This window comes from Acanthopagrus latus, chromosome 12 (genome assembly GCF_904848185.1).
Source record: "Acanthopagrus latus isolate v.2019 chromosome 12, fAcaLat1.1, whole genome shotgun sequence".
NCBI lineage: Eukaryota > Metazoa > Chordata > Actinopteri > Spariformes > Sparidae > Acanthopagrus > Acanthopagrus latus.
Window position 1 is genome coordinate 4,427,233 of NC_051050.1, and position 18,555 is coordinate 4,445,787.

General features: G+C 43.2%; 1 protein-coding gene across 13 annotated transcripts in view; it reads left to right on the plus strand.

Annotated features, from left to right (window-relative positions):
- The window catches only part of LOC119029959 (transcription factor 4-like), a 232,887-nt gene that overhangs the window by 148,627 nt on the left and 65,705 nt on the right, over window positions 1-18,555 (plus strand). For 2 of the 13 annotated variants that reach the window (XM_037117228.1, XM_037117226.1), the window contains exon 1: window positions 9,990-10,411. The exons of 10 other annotated variants lie outside the window; for them this stretch is intronic. In XM_037117228.1, coding sequence (XP_036973123.1) covers window positions 10,343-10,411 — 69 coding nt within the window. In that variant the 5' untranslated portion in view covers window positions 9,990-10,342. Of the gene's footprint in view, window positions 1-9,989; window positions 10,412-18,555 lie in introns of those variants that run through there. One more of the 13 variants, XM_037117229.1, reaches the window with a different exon arrangement.

The window sequence follows — 18,555 nt, forward strand, 5'->3', positions numbered from 1 at the left end:
TTTTCATTCTGAGCACGCTCTGTGTAAAGTACACCTGAGCACAAAGCGCTGAGCGGGCCCCTCACTCAGCACCAGGTTGGACCCTGCGCTGAGTGAGCGGATCAACAGCAGGAAAGTAAGTTTCCCACCAAGGCGCCTGGAAAAAAAACGGGTGTTGGACTGGTGAACGGGCTTCAATCGTCCAAAACAGTTGACTGAGCTGAGGTTAACTTTCTGATATTGATGTTTGAAACTTAAGAACAGTCCAAATGCCTAGAGGTGATATTGCATCTCCTGCTTCAACTATTACATCCCAGCGTATAGAAATGGAGCGCACCTCAGTACACTGAGTAGCTCCCCCTTACATGAAAACCCATTGGTTAAGTTAGAGTGATTGACAGCCATCAAGCCAATCACAGCCATTTGACCAAACCCACTAGTCCCGGCCGCCCGGGAAAGTAAACACTGACATGCTAACACGAAGCTGCCGTCACTCACTGCAGCAGACAGCTAACAACTAGTTAGTAATGTAGAATTTTGTCTATAAATAACTAAACTATGTCTTGCTTTGTGGCATGTCAGCTAATATCAAGCAAGCCAGGTGGCAAACAAAGTTAATGTAAGCCAGGTAAAGTTAATGATAACTGACAGTTTTCTAGAGACATCCACAGATTTTGATTTTATTCAGTATTATCATTATTCTTTTTGTTAGGAATGCAAAAAAGCAAGAGGCAGCAGAAGATTGACGTCTTTTTCAAGTCAAGTTGTCATGTAATCGGAGTTATGTGACAGGAGGGAAACAGAAAGCTAGCTTTCAATCCAAATATGCACTAAGTCAAGTTTATTGTTGTACATTCATATTCTTGCATTAATGCCATGTAGGTGTTCATTTATGTAACTTAAAGCTATTTGTTGGAGCTTAAAACCTTCTTTTCAATGAAGAAAATCTCCTACATCAACTCATCCCTGTTACTGCTCTCAGAAACTAGAAACAAATAGAAATGAAGACAATGAAATGCAATAAAACAATTAAAATCTTGAATATTAAGAGGAATAAAATAAGATAGAGTACAATAAAGGCCAGTATTGGTTTAGTAATTTCATAATCCTTCCTCCCTGAGATCAAGCAGCAGAGATTATGTGACAATGATCAAATACTGCTGACTGATTTTGGGGTGAACTAAACAGAGTAGTCTTACATGTCACTGTTTCTAAAACGGGGCGTTTTTCTTGGCTGCGTTAAAAAATTGAGAGTATACACTTCCCCACGGACCACTACGCCACTGCCGAATAGTGTTCAGCATGCGAGTTTTGGGTCTTACCATGTAGGCTTTTGTGAATTAGCACCAAACCAGGACACTGCACTGCCTAAAGTGAAGCATCTCATGTTTTCCCTGAAGTTATTGCTGCATTCAACCAAATGAAAAGTAAAGTTACCTTCAATAAAATAACTAATATCTCTGGGCTTGAACAATGTACACAAACAACCCAACAGAATACCCACATAGCAGCGGTCTAGTCATTTTTAGACATGTTATGCGTACATTTTGACTTATGCGTTTGAAATTCATCAAATTACAAATGATGTCGCTTGTATGACACATCACATGAGTCTGGTTTGCAGTACTATGTGTAGTTAATATAGCGTTGTATTAAGTTAACGTGGGCTTTGACAGACTGGTGAGGTCTTCAATGTTTTGTCGGGTTTACTTGTTAAATATTTAACACTAAAAAGGATCAGCATCAGGCCATAATTATGAATTATGGACGTTTACCTGACCGCTATTTACGAGTCGAACAGGTAATTACGGTAACTCCCATGCGACACGCCTGGCCTTTAAAGTATCATTTGAACATCTATAATTCACCTCAGAATAACCTTAAAGTGGTATTACAAAGTTTGCCTTCACTCAACAAGTTACCCCCATCCAGCTCCTCCTTTATTCTCAACCTACAGGAAGTTGAGGTAGGAATTTTCTTCTTCTTCTTCTTCTTTTTTTTTTTTTTTTGTTGGGGGGGCGGGTGTTTGTCTTTTGGGGTGAACCCCCTCCGTAGCGCTTCCCTCCAATTTGTTGAATTTCTCAAAATGTTCCGTTTGTTAGGCTGAAAAGAAAATCACAGAAAAATCACCATAAGGGCTGCTTTGCATTTTTAATTAAGAAACTAACATATGAATATATTTGCATATTATTGAGTTGCAGATTAAATCATGCATACATAATTAGCGTGCAGCAGCGCTCGTTCATTCGCCCCTCGCTCTCTCTCTCTCTCTCTCTCTCTCTCTCTCTCTCTCTCTTTCTCTCTCTCTCTCTCTCTCTAGCACGCTCTCTCTGTCTGCACTGTGCTTACTGTTTTTTCGGCAAGCTGTGGTTCTGATGGATGCCAGACACACACACACACACACACACACACACACACACACACACACACACACACCCTCAGACACTCAAACACTCGCATCACAGACACACTTACACACCCTCTCCAAACACTTTGGGTACTCTGTGTGTGTATGTGTGTGTGTGTTGCTCAGTTTGTTTTTTTAGGGAAAATTAGCGTCTGATTTTCTCCGTCAGAATTGAGGCCACGTCAGGTTTTTTATCCTGATTACACCGGAGAGAGAATGAAGCACTGTCTCATTCTCTCATGTCACACTCTCATTCATCTAGTTTGTAAGTCTTATTGTCTATTCATCTATCTATCTATCTATCTATCTATCTATCTATCTATCTATCTATCTATCTATCTATCTATCTATCTATCTATCTATCTATCTATCGGCTTGTTAGGTATCGGTTGTCATGTGACCAGTGTTGGTACTACCTGGGGGTGTTTACTGACCATCAACAGGTAGCTCCGCCCCCGTCACTGCATGCATCGCTCCACAAGTGCCATTATGAACGAGGCTAATAAATGAGTCGTCTTGCCATACACACAGCCTCCAGCCTCGACACACCCCAGGTCTGCCAACTGAAGTCCCGCAGGTCGGACAGAATATTACCGTATACTCAACGTTCATTCAAATTTCAGATGTCAACCACCGAACCGCAAAGGTAGTACTGAGAAACACACTGTAACGGCAATATAATTTCGAATTGAACATTTTAATCGGCGCTTCTCAATGACTCAGCCCATCCCTACCTGAAAAAAACAAACAAACATATCGGTGGACTGTGCAAACTCTACAGCAGTAGTAATTGCAGAGGACATAGTGATACGTACGGCAGCAAAGGAGGAAGTCAGGTGATGGATTATAAAGAGCAACATTAAGAGGAGGTAGGAGTGGACATTTCAAACAATCAGAGGGACTTTTGCCCAGGAGGCCGCTCTTCCTTCATTCCCATGTAAAACCAAAAGTGTGCAGTGAGGTTTTTTTTTAAATGTAAATTAAATTGTGCCCATAATTATTATTATTATGTACCTACAAATGAACTTATTTTGACCCAGACATAATTCTTTTCTTAAATCTAACCAGGTAGTTTTAGTGTGTAAACCTAAACAAGCCGTAGCTGGACGATGAAGGTTCGGTATGGCATCAGTGGTATGCTACATCAGTCATGTCGCTGGCAATCAACCGGTTCAGTCGTTCAGGTATGCGTAGCTGTCGGGACTGTGACTGCCTTCCAAGTGATCACTGTAATGTTTGACTGCCCAGTGCTGCATATGAGTGGTCGTCTTTATGTGTTCTTGGACATTTTGTAGCATTTTCGCCTCTTTGCATCTTTGGTAATTCATACTGGCAGACAGGAAACAAGAGGAGAGAAAGATGAGATGCAGCAGTGATCTTCAGCTGGAATCTACATCGGGCCGTTGCATGAACTGTGTGTGGTATGTTTTCTTGAAAATTAGGCAACTGGAACAAAATCATTTGTACATGCCATCCGAAATCAAGTTCACGCTTTTTCAGCACACTGCAGATTTCTGTATGCGGTTGACAGAGGAGAAGGTTGTTGGTCCAGGGATAAAACGTTCATGCTGATTGGTCCGTCTGAGCCTGTCAGTAGTAATGTGGGAAACATGTATTAATAGAAGATGACTAAAAGAGGTTTTTGTAGTTTTTCTCAAATTTCGGAATCTGTTTATGTTTTATGTTTATTTTTTCTGTTTGCGTTTGGAGCGCTTGCCATCAGGGATCCCATCGTGCTTTGGGTGATAGGATGTTGTCATATGAGTGAGCCAGATGTGGGCAACAGATGAGCTCTAAAATTGTTATTTTGGTAAATATGTGCATTCCGCTGGCTACTATCAGTTTGTGTTTGCACAGTAACCACGGCTACAGACAAATCATCCGGACTTCTGGCGGAGACGTGAAGTTAAGAGAGTTTCTCAGTCACGTTCATACAGCGCAACAGTCATCAGTGATGGACGTGGACAAATGTCTCCAGAAACTAAGAAGACGAGTGTTTTGAACACTTCCTGCTGAGATTCAGTGGCTGGATTGTGCAACAGTTGGATGGAAGCAGTTACTGTATACACTGATCTCACCTCTTTCATACTGACTCACAGTCTGCCTCGGAGCACTTAGGTGTGCCTTTGTTTCAAATGAAAGCGAGCGCACCTTCATGTTCCTCTGTTTGTGTATAGGAGTGTGTCTGTTCCTGTTTCTGTGTGTGTGTGTGTGTGTGTGTGTGTGTGTGTGTGTGTGTGTGTGTGTGTGTGTGTGTGTGTGTGATGTATGTGCGTGTGTGTAGCTGCCTGCTCTCGACTCTTCAGTCCTGTCGATAACTTTATTGTTTGTAAATTCAGACCTGCAACATAAAAAGACTCAAATCAAAGGCTCACAATAGGAAGTGGCTGTATGAAGAGAACAAAGTGCAATCGTGCTGAGTGTGCGTGTGTGTGTGTGTGTGTGTGTGTGTGTGTGTGTGTGTGTGTGTGTGTGTGTGAGAGAGAGAGAGAGAGAGAGAGAGAGAGAGAGAGGGAGAGACTGTGTTCTCAGGCCTTTAGGCCAGCACTGTTCCATGTGTGCGAGAGAAAAACAAAGGGAGTTATTGCAAAAATAGGAAGAAAGGGAGGAGGAAGAAGAAAGATAGAAAAAAAAAGAAAGAAACAAGAACAAAAGAAAGGAGGAGGGGATGAAAAAAAAGGGTTGGTATGCTGGGAAAACAGGAGAAGATAAGTAAACCCAGACAACAGGAGAGACAAAAAGAGATGTGGAGAACGGGCGAGAGACGTTGAGAGAGGCAGAACAGCCGAGAGAGGGAGAGAGATTGACAACTGGGCGTCGTAATGTGAAGGAAAATCCTGTCAGCGTGAAATCAGGATGAAATGTGAGATTATAATTCAACCAGGGATTAACTGTCATCTCACCACTAAAGAGGAGGAGGTGGAGAAAGGGGAGGAGGAGGGGGAGGGGAGGTGGGGGGAATGAGAGGAAAAAGAAAAGGAGTTAACTAAGGGGGGAAAGGGAGGAAGATGACGGGAACTGGCAGGAGCATTGAATTTTAAGGAAGTAGGAGGAAAAAAGGGGGTGAGGTGTGAAGGCGGGTTAACATGGAGGAGGGAAGCTGAGGAGCTGCGGCAGGAGGAGAGGGAGGAGAGGAGTGTGAGGAGGGATGGAAGTTGGGCAAAGGAGGGAGGTGGAGGAGGAAGTAGAAGATGAGGTAATGGGGACGTAGTAATAGGGAGGGAAGGAAGTGTTCATAACAGGAAGAAGAAGAGGCAGGAAAAAGCAGGCGAGGGGAAGGAGGAAAGAAGAAAGGGGGGAAGAGAGAAGATGAGGGAGGATGAGAAAAGGATGAAAAGAGGGAGGAACGAGCTGTATAGATGGTGACCTTTGGCGGCTTGTGTAAGCACAGACAGAAAATGGCTGCGTCCCATTATGTCTCCAGTCCACCTTAAATAGGTTGTAGACCTAAAACTCAAGGGTGTGTGTGCCAGGGAACAGTCAGTACGTCCTTAAGGTCAAAGGTTGATTTTTATGAACAGAAATGAACGCGCTCCTCTCTTCTCTCCTCCTCCCTCGCTTCCTCTCTTTTTTCTTCCCCTCATTATTTCCCCTTTTACTTCCTGCCTAGTTTTCTTCCCCCCGTTTTCTTATACTCTGCTTGTCTCCTCTCTCCTCACCTCTATCCTTTCCTGTCTGCTGTTCCCTCTCCCTCTCCCCCTACCCTTTTATGTCCACTCCTCACTTTTTCCTGACCTTACTTCTCTCCCGCCTCGTTTTCTCTCGTCTCCCACCTTGATTTATCCTCTTTTCTTTTCCTACTTTCTGTCCCCATCCCACTTTCGTCCCTCCCTTCCTCCACTCTTAATCTTTTTCCTCATTTCTTCCTCACCTCTCCATCCTTTTTCCCCCTCCTTTCCTACTCTGATCACCTTTTCTACCTTTCACCTCCTCCCTTCTCCCCTCCTTTCCCCCTTCCTCTCTTCCCTCCTCTCCCCTAATCTTGTTTTTTTCATTTACCCTCTCCTCCCTCTCTCTTATCCCCTCACCTTTTCCCGTCCCTGCTTCCTCTCCTAAAGCTCCCCTTTGAGCACTCTTCCTTTCTTCCTCTCCTCCTCCCTCTATCCACCGCTCTTCATTCTTCTTCGTCTCCCGTGCAGGCTTGTTGACCAAGCAAGGCGTCAGACAAAATTAAAAATGCTGCCTCTGCTTCTTTTTCCCTCAACCGGGTCACTCTTTTTGGGTTTCCGTATTTTTTTTTTTCAATTTTTCGCCCCGCACTCCTTTCCTCCCTCCATCCCTCCATCCCTCCATCTCTCCCTTCATTTCCCATGCAGTCTGGTTGGGTACAATGCTGGGAGCCAGCCAGCGCTGCAGACAGATGGTCCACTTATTAGATGTGCATCAGCCCTCCCTCCCCTTCCTGCAGCTCGCTTTTTAATCAAATTAAAGCCGAAAGAAGAGGAGAAAGAGAGATAGATGGAGAGAGTGGAGGGGAGAGGGAGAGAGAGAGAGGTTTGGGACGTCTGCTCGCTTGTTTTGGAGTCTATTATTTGTTTGAATAGGATGAATGATGACGGTGTTAATATGAAATTTGGAAGACAGAACCACTGTCTGTCTGACTGTTTCGGCGACACTCTCTCTCATCGCCCTGCTCGCTCTGTTTGTCGACAACTCTCTCTCTCTCTCTCTCTCTCTCTCTCTCTCTCTCTCTCTCTTCTCGTCATTTTGATTATATGTTTTGTTTTGTTTTTTAAAGGGGAATTCCACCAGTTTTACGCATCAGTTTCAGAGTTGGTTCCACTCAGCCCGAGGAAAAAGTCGTATATTGTCTCCTGTGGATTGGAGGAGCTTTGTGAGTCGTAACTGATGATGTCATAGTGATGTCATCAGGGTGATTTTGGCCAAGTGGATAGACTGTCACATATTCCTATAAATGTTACAAGAGGAGGGAATTTGAATATGGGTCATAATAAGCAGCACAGAGGTCATTTTTACCAATGACGACAAACTGACATAGGAGCCAGTATTTTTGACTCATACACTCAACATCTTGTTAGACTTTCAAAGTAGTCAAACAGTTATCATATAAAGATGTATTATGATATTTAGATTGTTATTAACGTTCATGCTTAGGTTAGGTTTATGCACAAAAACAGCTTGGTTAGGTTTAGGAAAAGATCATATTTCAGGTTGAAACAACCCTATGCAGTGTCGTGACGTGTCATGATGCAAGTCATAGCATATAACATAAGTGAAGTCACTCACATGACTTAATTGATGTCATTCACATACATTAGTATACTCACATAGCATGAATTAAAATCAAATCAGTCCTGACTCTTGGTAACACACTGAACATGAAGCACGGCCTCCTGAGGGGAAGTCCAGTGGATGACACATCCAGTCAGCCCCTGACTCTGACTTTTCCTGCCCTTTGTTCTCCTGCACTAGAGAGGGATTTCAGGAAGTGATGAGAGGGGTAACATGACATCAAACTCAAAAGTGTAACGTGGCTGCTACATTTGACATGTTAGGAAGGAGAACGGACTACAAAGTCCAATGTACCATACTTTAAAAAATCTGTCTTGTGAGTTCCTTCTACATATAAGAACATGCATGTTGCCAAGTACACAGAGGTAACCCTAAAGGTGACCACACTCTAATTATTAGTAATAATCCTTAATGGCACAGAAAGAAACCATGCGCACACAACTGTGATACGCCCAAGAGATCACAATTTAGGTAGAACATCAGCCTGTTAACTGTGATGGATTTTCACAGTGGACAGCTGGGGTCATCATTTTACTGTTCGCATGTGATTTTAGGCTGTCAGCAGAGTGCAAACATGGCCAACTGAACTTCTTAGGTGTACCTTAACTGTACCACTGTTTATGTACACTCATCCAAAAATGTTAAAGCTTCTTTAAATATCCCAGTACTTGATGGCAGCTCTGCTTGTTGTTGTGGTAAACCCCGGGAGTCGGTGTTTCTGGGTCTGCAAACAAACCTGCATGTCAATCAGACTTACAGTGGAGGCTCTAAGGTATTTTAAAGTTTACCTTTACAGTCATTTTCAAGGCACCATCTGACCAGAGACACTTTGCAATCATGGTGGGAATAAAAACAAAAAAAACTACTGTTTTAACACAATGTTTAGATAAAAAAAATGACATTAAACAATCACAGCCAATTGTCTTTGATTTAAGTGACATTGTGTGCCAGGAAAAAAAAATATCATTCAATCAATATATAGCACCTCCTATTGGCCAATGTGAGTGTGAACATTGACTGATTAAAAAGGCAAAACTCACACTCGGTTGTTCTGGGAAAACTTAAGATGTTTAGGATAATAATGTATTGTCAACTTCACACAGCGACCTGGGAGGACCAGACTGAACTTGATTTTTAGCTAATAATCTGCAGAAAGACGTGAGAACAAAACAAATATCACAAAGAGCTCACAAACAAGAGTAGAGGAGCCAAATAGAAGAAGAGTATATGATATTAATTATATAGTGTTTTTTTTTTAATAATGTTTTTTAGTGGTTGCTTTCTATGACTCCACTGACACATTTTAAACAGTTGAATTTCCTAATTTTAACAAATAAAACTGCTGGTCCTCAGTCTAAGAAATGTGCCATGTGAAATGATCCAAGTTGACTAATCTGGTTTGTTGGCAGATAGTTAACAAGTTGCAATGAATCCATCCATACCACTGTGACATGTGTATTCAGTTGTACTTTTTTAGATTCTTAAAAGATGTTTGCAGGAGCCCCTGTAGAAACTCAGATTTAGAAACTATAAGAAATGGCATTGGAGGGAACAAGGGAGGAAGGAGATGAGAGGAGGGAACAATTGAGGAGATTAGGCAACGAGGAAACGAGGGAGGAAAGGAAGAAATGAGGGGCCGAGCGAGGGAGACGGAGTTGAGGAACACGGGAGAGTGGATGAAAAGGGAAGTAAAAAGAGGAACCAGGATATTGGGCATAAAGGGGGGAAGGAGACAACAGGAGAAAACAAGTGGGGAGAGACGGAGGCAAGAGCTGAAGGGAGGAGAGGAGAGGAGGATGAGAGAGAGTAAATAGGAAAGGATGAAAGATCAGAGGAAGGGATCAAGGAGGGGTGAGGAGGCAAGGGCGGAGGAGAGGAGAAGAGATGGCAGAGGAGTGCAGAAGAGAGGAGGAGAGAGGAGGAGTGTGTGCTGAGAGGAGCGCGCGGTGGAAAAAGTGAATATTCGGCTCAGTTCAAAGGCAGGCGGCGAGCTGCAGCCCCGCGCGAGGAAGGAGGGAGGGAGGGCGGGAGGAAGGAGGGATGACTTCCAGATTTACTGTGGAAAGTTGAAAGAGTGTTGGCGACCGCGCGCGTATCCCCGCTCGCCTGTGTGTATGTGTATGTGTGTGTTTGTGCGCGCGCGCGTGTGCTACGTTTCAACCCTCTCTCTTTCCGTGCATTCTCTGCTCACGCGCTTGTGTGTCTGAGAGAGAGAGAGAGAGAGAGAGAGAAGGAGAAAGATACAGAGAGAAGAGAGAAAAAGAGGGAGAGAGAGAGAAAGAAGGGGAGAGACGGGGGAAGAGATAGAGGGTGAGAGAAAGAGAGAGAGAGAAGGGGGGGGAGGGAGAGAGAGAGAAGGGGAGGGGCGCTCCTCGCTCTCTCTCTCTGCCTACTTTGCATATTCCGCGTGCCTCGGCTCGGCCATATGGGAAAATGCAACTGAAGGAATTGTCGGCGGGGAAAAAAAACGCGCAGGCAGGAACACGCGAGCGGAGCGGTGAGAGTTCGAGATCATAACAGATCCCCCCGAAAAAAGTTCGCTCGGAGGAGGAAAAAAAAAAGCGAGAGGAAAAGGTGGAGAAAAGAGAGGCGAAGGGGCGGGGGGAGCGTCACACACCAAAACAGAGAGAGAAGGGGAGAGACACGCCGCGAGAGAAGAGGGAGAAATAAGAGTTTTTCTTCTTTCTGCGGAGGAGAGGAACGATGTATTGTGCGTACACCATCCCCGGGATGACAGGCAGCTCACTCATGTACTACTACAACGGCAAAGCGGTAAGACACTCCAGCATCCCTTCTTCCCTTCCTTTTTTACTTCCTCCGAGAGGCTTTGGGAGTCAGGGGAAGACGCGGGAGAGAGAGAGAGAGAGAGGGCGAGAGGGAGAGAGAGAGAGAGAGGGAAGTGGAGAGAGAGAGAGAAAAGAAAAGAAGAGAGAGGGAGAGGGAGAGAGAGGAGGTGTGAAGGTGAAGAGTGTCGCTTTTACGCACCAACTTCACAGCGCGTCGGTTCGCCGCCGCGCGGCAAAGTGCGAGCGGACTGTGAGCTCTGTGTCCGTCTGCCGGGGGTTATTTTAGGAAAAAACAGCAGCGCTGTTGTTTATCAGGGGAAATAAATGAGCGCGCGCGCGCGTGTGTGTGTGTGAGTGTGTGTGTGTGTGTGGATATTGACAGTAGCCGCTGTTGTGCCGTAGCGCTTGGATAAAAGGTTGGACAGACGTGAAATGTGATCGGTGCGTGCGTGTGTGTGTGTGTGTGTGTGTGTGTGTCATCACACCTCCGCTATATTGGAACAATGATTAAAAGAATAAATAAAAATAAATTAAAAATCGTCCCGGGATCCATCCTTTCCTCTGTTCGTCTCCCGGATTTTTTGCGCATCGGACGCTTCCAGGTTCATCTTAATCCGCTCGCAGCTTTTATTTCTGTCGCTTGATTTTAATTTCTTTAAATGGACGTAAATGCACAAATAAGGCTCTTACAGTTCAGTTGATTTTTTTTTTATCCCTCAGCTGAAATGCCACACGTGTTGTTCTGGTTGTTTGTCATATTTTGAATTTTTCCTTAAACCTCCTAAATCGTTGATTTTCCTGCTGTAATTTGGGCTGAAATGATTTATTAATTGTTGTCTGTTATTTCACACATAATTTCGAAGTTACATTTAAGGCAAAGCTGTTAAATATGTCTGGTCTTGATGAGAGTGGTATTTCATATTAATACCAGTCAAATTCTGAAATGATTCCTGTTATTTTTAATTGACTTCATGCCATTGAAATAATATAACTAGAGCAAATCCTAAAAATGAGGAGGCTGGAGGTTTTCCCAGCTGCCCATCTGAATATCTGTGTGTGTAGCTGCAGACATAAAATGCCTGAAATTCTTCTGTTTTTGACAAGAAGCTCGACAGTGTTTCACAAATCATGAGCCGCTGTCTGGGTCCAAAAAGAAAAAATACATCTGAGAAACTCATCCAGCAAATAAGCGGTCTGACCTCCAGTGAACCTGTCTGTCTGCCTGTCCGTCTGTCTGTCTGTCTGTCTGTCTGTCTGTCTGTCTCCCAGTAACCCCCACCTGTAAAACACCAGTAACAGGGTGAAGTGATTTAAAGAGGCCGGGGGGGTGGTGAGGTGAAGGCTGGAAATAAGAAACAGGGTGTAAAGCAAGGCGAAGGTGAATGAATTTCACAGGTTTTCTTTTCGCGTTAAAGCAGGAATGTCTGCGAGTCGCAGGTGTAAATGAAGATGGAAGGCTGGGATTTCCTACCGATCCACCTGTCAGTGAACTGCCTGTGGCCCCTCTGTCTGCCTTTGTCTCACCTTTGACTCTTAATTGCCGCTTTACACGAGTTTAGGAGAAAAGAAGGAGATGATAAAGAGGAGACGGCAGCCAGTGTGGAGTCAAAAAATGACGACAGGAATAATAATTTAAAAAATATTTCCGTGTATGAATTTTGAACGCTCTCTTGCCATATCAGAAATAGTTTCATTTTAAACGAATGGTGATACATTTATATTAGTACTTTACAGGCCTTCTGAGATGATGTATCGGCCAGGAACAAGACAGTAGCTGTGACACTTACATGAAAATGGTTTTGTAATAAGAAAGCAGGCAGACATTTAATTATTGTTTTCTTTATTTTGTAGAGAAAATATAAGATTAGATTTTTGCAGAAAATGTTTTAAATGCTGCAATATTTTGTAGCTTTTACATTTCTTTATTTCTATATTGTGTGTGAACCTGATTTGATTTAATTTTTGTTGTTTTAATTTTTTTTTCTAAATCCTCTTGTATTTAATGTCTTTTAAACGTTCTGTACATGTATTTGTTCCTGTTTGTTTTTGTAGACTGTTATGTGAAAATAGTGAAACGGTGCAGATGTCCTGGTTTCAGAGGGATCAGTAATCTGTGCTCAGATGGTTTTGTCGCTGCTGTGACCTGTGCAGCTGTAAACAGAGCCTCTGTTGTTTGAACGCTGCCACACCAACAGTCGTCCTCTGTCTTCTCCGAGCCTGTGGGCTCTCCGGCCTCCATCCGGCCGCTGAGCGCCTCAGCCCTGCGCTGCCGGCCACGGGCTCCGGAGCCTTATGCTTTTTGTGCCCGCTCTCTCCCTGTACTTTAGGCCCTTCTTTGTATCTCGTCAGCTTCGCTCGAAGCCGGAGCTCTTTAGTTCGGCGATGCCACGGGGCTCGGTGTGGCACCGCTTTGTTTGGCGGCTGGCTGCTGCATGGCACATTGTGCCGACGGTCTTGATCCGGTGCCAAGCTCCTTTCCATCTTCACTTTACCCCCCTGTCTCACTCTGTCTGTCTGTGTCACAGCTTGTTTACACCCGCCGGCCGCTGGCAGAGAAGAGAAAACACACAAATAAGAGAAGCGCCGTGATAAAGTGATGCTGTTTGTCGTCTTGTGTCTTGGCTTTACCCGGCTGGGTTGAAGGTGTGATTCCGCGGTCTGAAAGCAGATTCAGGTGGGTCGTTGTGGTATGGGGGCAGAGAAGCTGAGTGAGTGGAAACTGGGGCAGAGCAGTCGGAGTTGGAGAGAAGAGACAGAAAGGCTCGGGCAGATCTGCAGCAGCAGCAGCCCGGCGAGACCAAACAGTGGAGAGGCTGAATTGGGGCTTTGGTTCGGGGATAGTGTGGGGGAGGGAGCGGGGGAGAGAGGAGGAGGGTGAGGGCCGAGGCCCGAGCTTCGGTTAGCGGCTGTCGGCTCGCTAACTTAAGCTCCAGCGGCTTAATGAGGCAGCAGAAAGCTCGGCTAAAACAAAAGGCCTCATTTAAAGCCGGCCCGGCCAGCCGGCTATTGTTATGCTAACACAGCATTTGAATATTCAGTAAGTTTTAATTAGGAGAGTCCTGAAGCAGCCTGCCAAAATCCTGCAGTCCTCTCTCAATGTGCAGCTACAGGAGACACACACTTTAAACACTTTAAACAGACGAGTGTGTCGGTCTGCAATTTATTCTGCTTTCCTGAGACAGACGACACTCAGACTGTGAGAAGTTTTTAATTAATTTCGTATGGAATTCATCTGTTTTTTTTTTTTGTTTTTTGTTTTTTTTGGTTAATGTACTCCAATTAAAGCTGGATACAAAACAACATTTTTTTTAGTCTATCTGTTCACATGATTGTAAACTGAGAGTTTTCATAATGTTAATTCAAATTGATTTTTCATTTTTAGTCAGTGTAAAGAACTGTACATTTAAATACATTCATAATTCCTGATTCCACATTTACAGTTATTTTCCTTTAAATTTACATTTGAGGTCTGTGGCTGTTGAACACAGGAAGCTGCAGTTTAAAATCACAACCAGTGGAGAGGAGGTCAAAGGTCAGGGCCGAACTGTCTTGATAGAATATCTGTGTTGAGAATTAATATTGATGTTATTTTCCCATTGTATTTAATCTTCATTTTTATTTTATATTTTTATGTAGAGGGTTTTTTGGTGATAAAATCTTTTAATCTGACCTCGACTCATACAGTTTTAAAGTTTGATATGACGATGAGGTTTAGATCAGATTTAATAAAATTGGTCCTGCTGTTGACAGTAAATAGATTTTAAAATGTAGGAAATGATAGAATATTATCAGTGTCATGTAATAACAGTTTCATTAATTGACACAAGGGAAAATTAGCAATATTAAAATTGAAACCACTTAAACTCCAGAGTGAAGCTTCTCCCGCCTGCAGTGGTGAATATGTTAATGTGTGTGTTTCTGTGTGTGTTTCGCAGTGTGATCTGTGTCTTTTCATCGTCTCTCTGTACATGGAGGCATTGAACGCGTGTGTGTACATCTCATGTTAACGTGCACGCATGGTCAGTAGTAAATAGAGTGAAGGCGAGTTTAAGTGTGTGTGTGTGTGTGTGTGTGTGTGTGCTGCCATTCTGAAGCCGGTGTGTGTGGACATCCTGTGTGCTCAGTAGGCTGGAATTAGAGCGCAGCGTGTTATGCAATTATAACTTTATAAATAGATGCATTGTGTGTGTGTGTGTGCGTGTGTGTGTTTTAAGGCCTCCCCATCTGCTTGAGTTATAACAACTCAAAAAAAGCTAGTTTGATTGCATGCTCTTTTTTGTGTGTGTTTTAAGCATTAAATTAACCGTTACATTAACCATCGGTGTGTGTGTGTGTGTGTGAGTGTGTGTTTCACAATGCTCCTTCTTCATATTTATCCCTAGTCTTGTTTTTTGTAAATGCTGAAAATGTGTCTCTGTCTCTGATGAGTGTGTTTCACACGTGTGTGTGCTTTCAGTTTTCTGACATCTGTAACGTGTGTGTTGGCATACAGTGTGTTTGTTATATAAGGACGGAAAAATTTCATTAAACATTGAAAAAATGTGTGTATGTGTGTTCTCTCTCTTCTGCACTAGAGAATCAGTGTGCGTTTGTTGTGTGTTTCTGAACACTTCCATGCACTACCCTGAACCTTTTTTTGTGTATGATGATTAACAGTCTTGTGCTTAAAAATATGTGTGTGTGGGTGTGTTTGTGTGCATGTGTTTTGCGTTTGTGTGCGTGTGTGTGTATTCTCTCTCTTTGGCACTAGAGAATCAGTGCGTTTGTTGAGTGTTCCTGAATACTTCCATTCACACGGCGGAACCTTTTTTTGTACGTGATGATATATAGTCTTATGCTTAAAAATAGACATGTGTTTGTTTGCGTGTGTGTGTTTTGTGTGTGCGTGTGTATGCGTGTTGTCCGGCTGGTTAAAACCTGACACACCATTCAGGCTTAAACTTAATCCCTCTGCATCAGATTATCTGACACTGATGCCGCTGATACACGCTGATACACGCCGATACACAAAGAACTGCAGAGACACACACACACACACACACACACACACACACACACACACACACACACACACACACTGCACTGCTGCACCATACACACTAAACTCTGATTTGTATTATTATGAAACAGGAGTGAAGCTAAATGGCGTAGCGATGTGTTCACTGACCACCTTTAGGCTGCGATTACTTGTATCACAGGTGGACTGTATGTGATGCTGGATACTGTTAGAGGTGTGTCATCGCAGCCCAATTTATTTATTTATTTATTTTTATGCGTCTACAACATAAAATGAATCATCATGTTGAGATTTTCTTTTGTTAGTCGTCAGACAAAAATATGCAATCTAGGTAAGCTTAGCTGCTTATCTGAATCTTTGACTATGTGAGAGATCCTAAAATATTTTAAGCCCTGAGTTTTAAAACATGTCAGCCACATTTCTGATGAGGAGCAAACACATTAGTTTTACTCTCCCTTTTCAAAAAAAAAAAAAACATCTCGACATCTCGACATCCACACATTGTACATATTTACGGTGTGGATTATCATGAGACCTCTCCTCTGTTTCCCGTGATTTTCTGGTGTGTTTCTGCTCTTCATTACTAATGTAGAGGGAAGGGCAATTAGCAGGTCATTAGTGATGTCATTGTTGTCGCATGTTTGAAATATAAATGTCAGAGTGGCTGCTGATGCGCCGCTGATAATTACACCTTTTTCCTGTTTAATCTTGCATGAAGACGCGACATTGCCCCATTCGTACGTATGTGCCTTGCACATCACTGGCATCGTGCATATAGGTTTTGTGTAATTTTTGATGTGTTTTTTGTCGATTGTGGTTCATGTGCCGCAGCTGTCTGTATGTTGATGAGCTCTGTTTATATTCAGGGTCATCTTTGCTTGTTTACATTCCTGTTTTTCTGAACGCGTGGTTTTAGGTCTGGGGTTAATGCAGCTCCGGCGTGTGGCGTTTAAATGTGGCCGCGAACTTGAAATGATGCAAAATGTTGGTTATCAGAGGGAGGAGGAATGAATGAAATGCAACAACAAGTTTATTTTATCTCTCTTTTTTTTTCTACATTTTAAATGGGTTTCATGGCTCTTTACATTCACCTGCAGTTAGACAGAGACAGGATGAGCTGGGAGAACAGCAGCCTGTATGATGAAAGACCATGTGGTGTTTTGTATTCTTTGCGTTTAGTGAACTACATTTTACAGAAGTTTCCACAAAAATTACATTGTCTCAAATTTTCAGTTTGATCAAATTGTATTTTTTCTTTCTGTCACAATTGGTCGAATTGTTCAGCCACCAGCTCAGAACTCTTGAACTGAGACACAAACTTCAACCATACATCCTTTTATAAGATGAGCTCTTGTTATACACTAAAACTCAGTTCTCTCTTCCAACTTCGACAGCACCTCGGTATTCATTTAAACCGTTTCTGAGTGGCTTACATTTCACTTGGCGACAAATCACAGATGTGACATCAAAAACTCAAATGTGTGATCACGAGCTCTACACACATACTTGGTTGTGATATGTCTAAATCTAACATAAACACGTGTCTTTTGGTTTTTTTTTCTTTCACAGCAAATATACAATTTCATTTAAAAGAATACAAGTTTGATTGGGGAAAAAAAAGACAAAGGATCAAGAGCCAGAGGAAAAGAGAAAGAAGGAAAAGAGATGATTAATCAAAGATAATGTGATGAATGAAATTCTGCTAAATGATAGTACATGTACAGCTGGTCACAGATGTTTAAAGATCCACTGAACACGTTTTAATGGCTACATAAAAGTCCTTGGATGTGTTTCTGACATGGTTTTTCCTGAGAAAAAAAGTATTAATACCACATTACTAAATTTAAAATAGCACCAATTCCTTTTCCTCATTAGACTGAATATATGAAAGTGCATTTCGAAAGTGGACAAAAAACATTCTCACTGTGTATTCTCACTGTGTGTTCACTGGAGGCTTTAAGTTTCCTGATCAAACTTGTGCGCTGAACGCTCAATTTTGGACCGGAATTATCCTCTGAACTACTTGTGATGTCACAAATGATGTTCACAGCCCCGCCTCCTCAGATCAGATTTTTCAGTGAGCACAGACTGAATTGTTCTGTTCTGCGGTTGATCTCTGATTCAGCCGTTGAAGCTCCCCTTAGTTTTGATAGGACAGACTCTGTCAGAAGTCGTGTTCCATATATTTAGATTTGGTCCTAGAGAGCTTTTATGATAAAGACTCACAGACACGGTGAATCAGTAATAATGTGGCTGAATGCAGCTGGAATGTGTCATAAACGGCGAAAATAAACAGGATCCGCCGTGATTCATTGATAATATGCAGGTTGTGTAAGAGGCACTCTGGTCAGTATTTCTCTCTCTGTCTTTATAAAGGTCGCAGCTGCCAAACTGATGTGCGTGCGTGTCCACACACACACACACACACACTAACACATAGTCGAACAGTGAGTCATCCGTGTATGTGTGTGTGTGTGTGTGTGTGTGTGTGTGTGTGTGTGTGTCCCATAAGGGAAGGTGGACTGTAGCAGAGCAGAATGGCTCGGCATTCTTTGGATGACTGGGAATTTCCACCCTGACCTGTCCGTGGCAGGAGAAGCTGTGTGTCTCTGAGTCGCAGGTTTGATTCCCGGTGACTGAGTGTCTGCCAGCCCGATCAAACCTCCGAACATCAAGGTCAGCTGGCTAGATGAGGACGGGCAGCCGCAGCAGTAAACGATGCTTGGTGTGGCTGGTTGGCTGGCGGTGGATCCGCACAGACCATCAGGGTACTGAGGCCTTTTAGTTGCACAACAAGCCCTCTGGCAGCCATGTTGGAGTTGTAGAGACCTCCGTGTCAGTGACTATGACCTGCTGATCCGCTGCCTTTGGTGATGAGGCTAATTTCGAGCTTTTTTCTGATCAGGAACTGAACAACTGATCGTCAATAAAACTGACTGATTTATGGTAGTCACATCTGATGAGCCTTACCAGCGAGATCAGTGAGGTGAGGTGCTCAGACGTCACCCACCCCAGCCACAGTATGTTCAACCTGCTGCCCCAGGACAAAATATACAGAAGTATCTGCTGCCACACCACCAGATTACATTGGATGATGTGACTGTGTGTTTGTA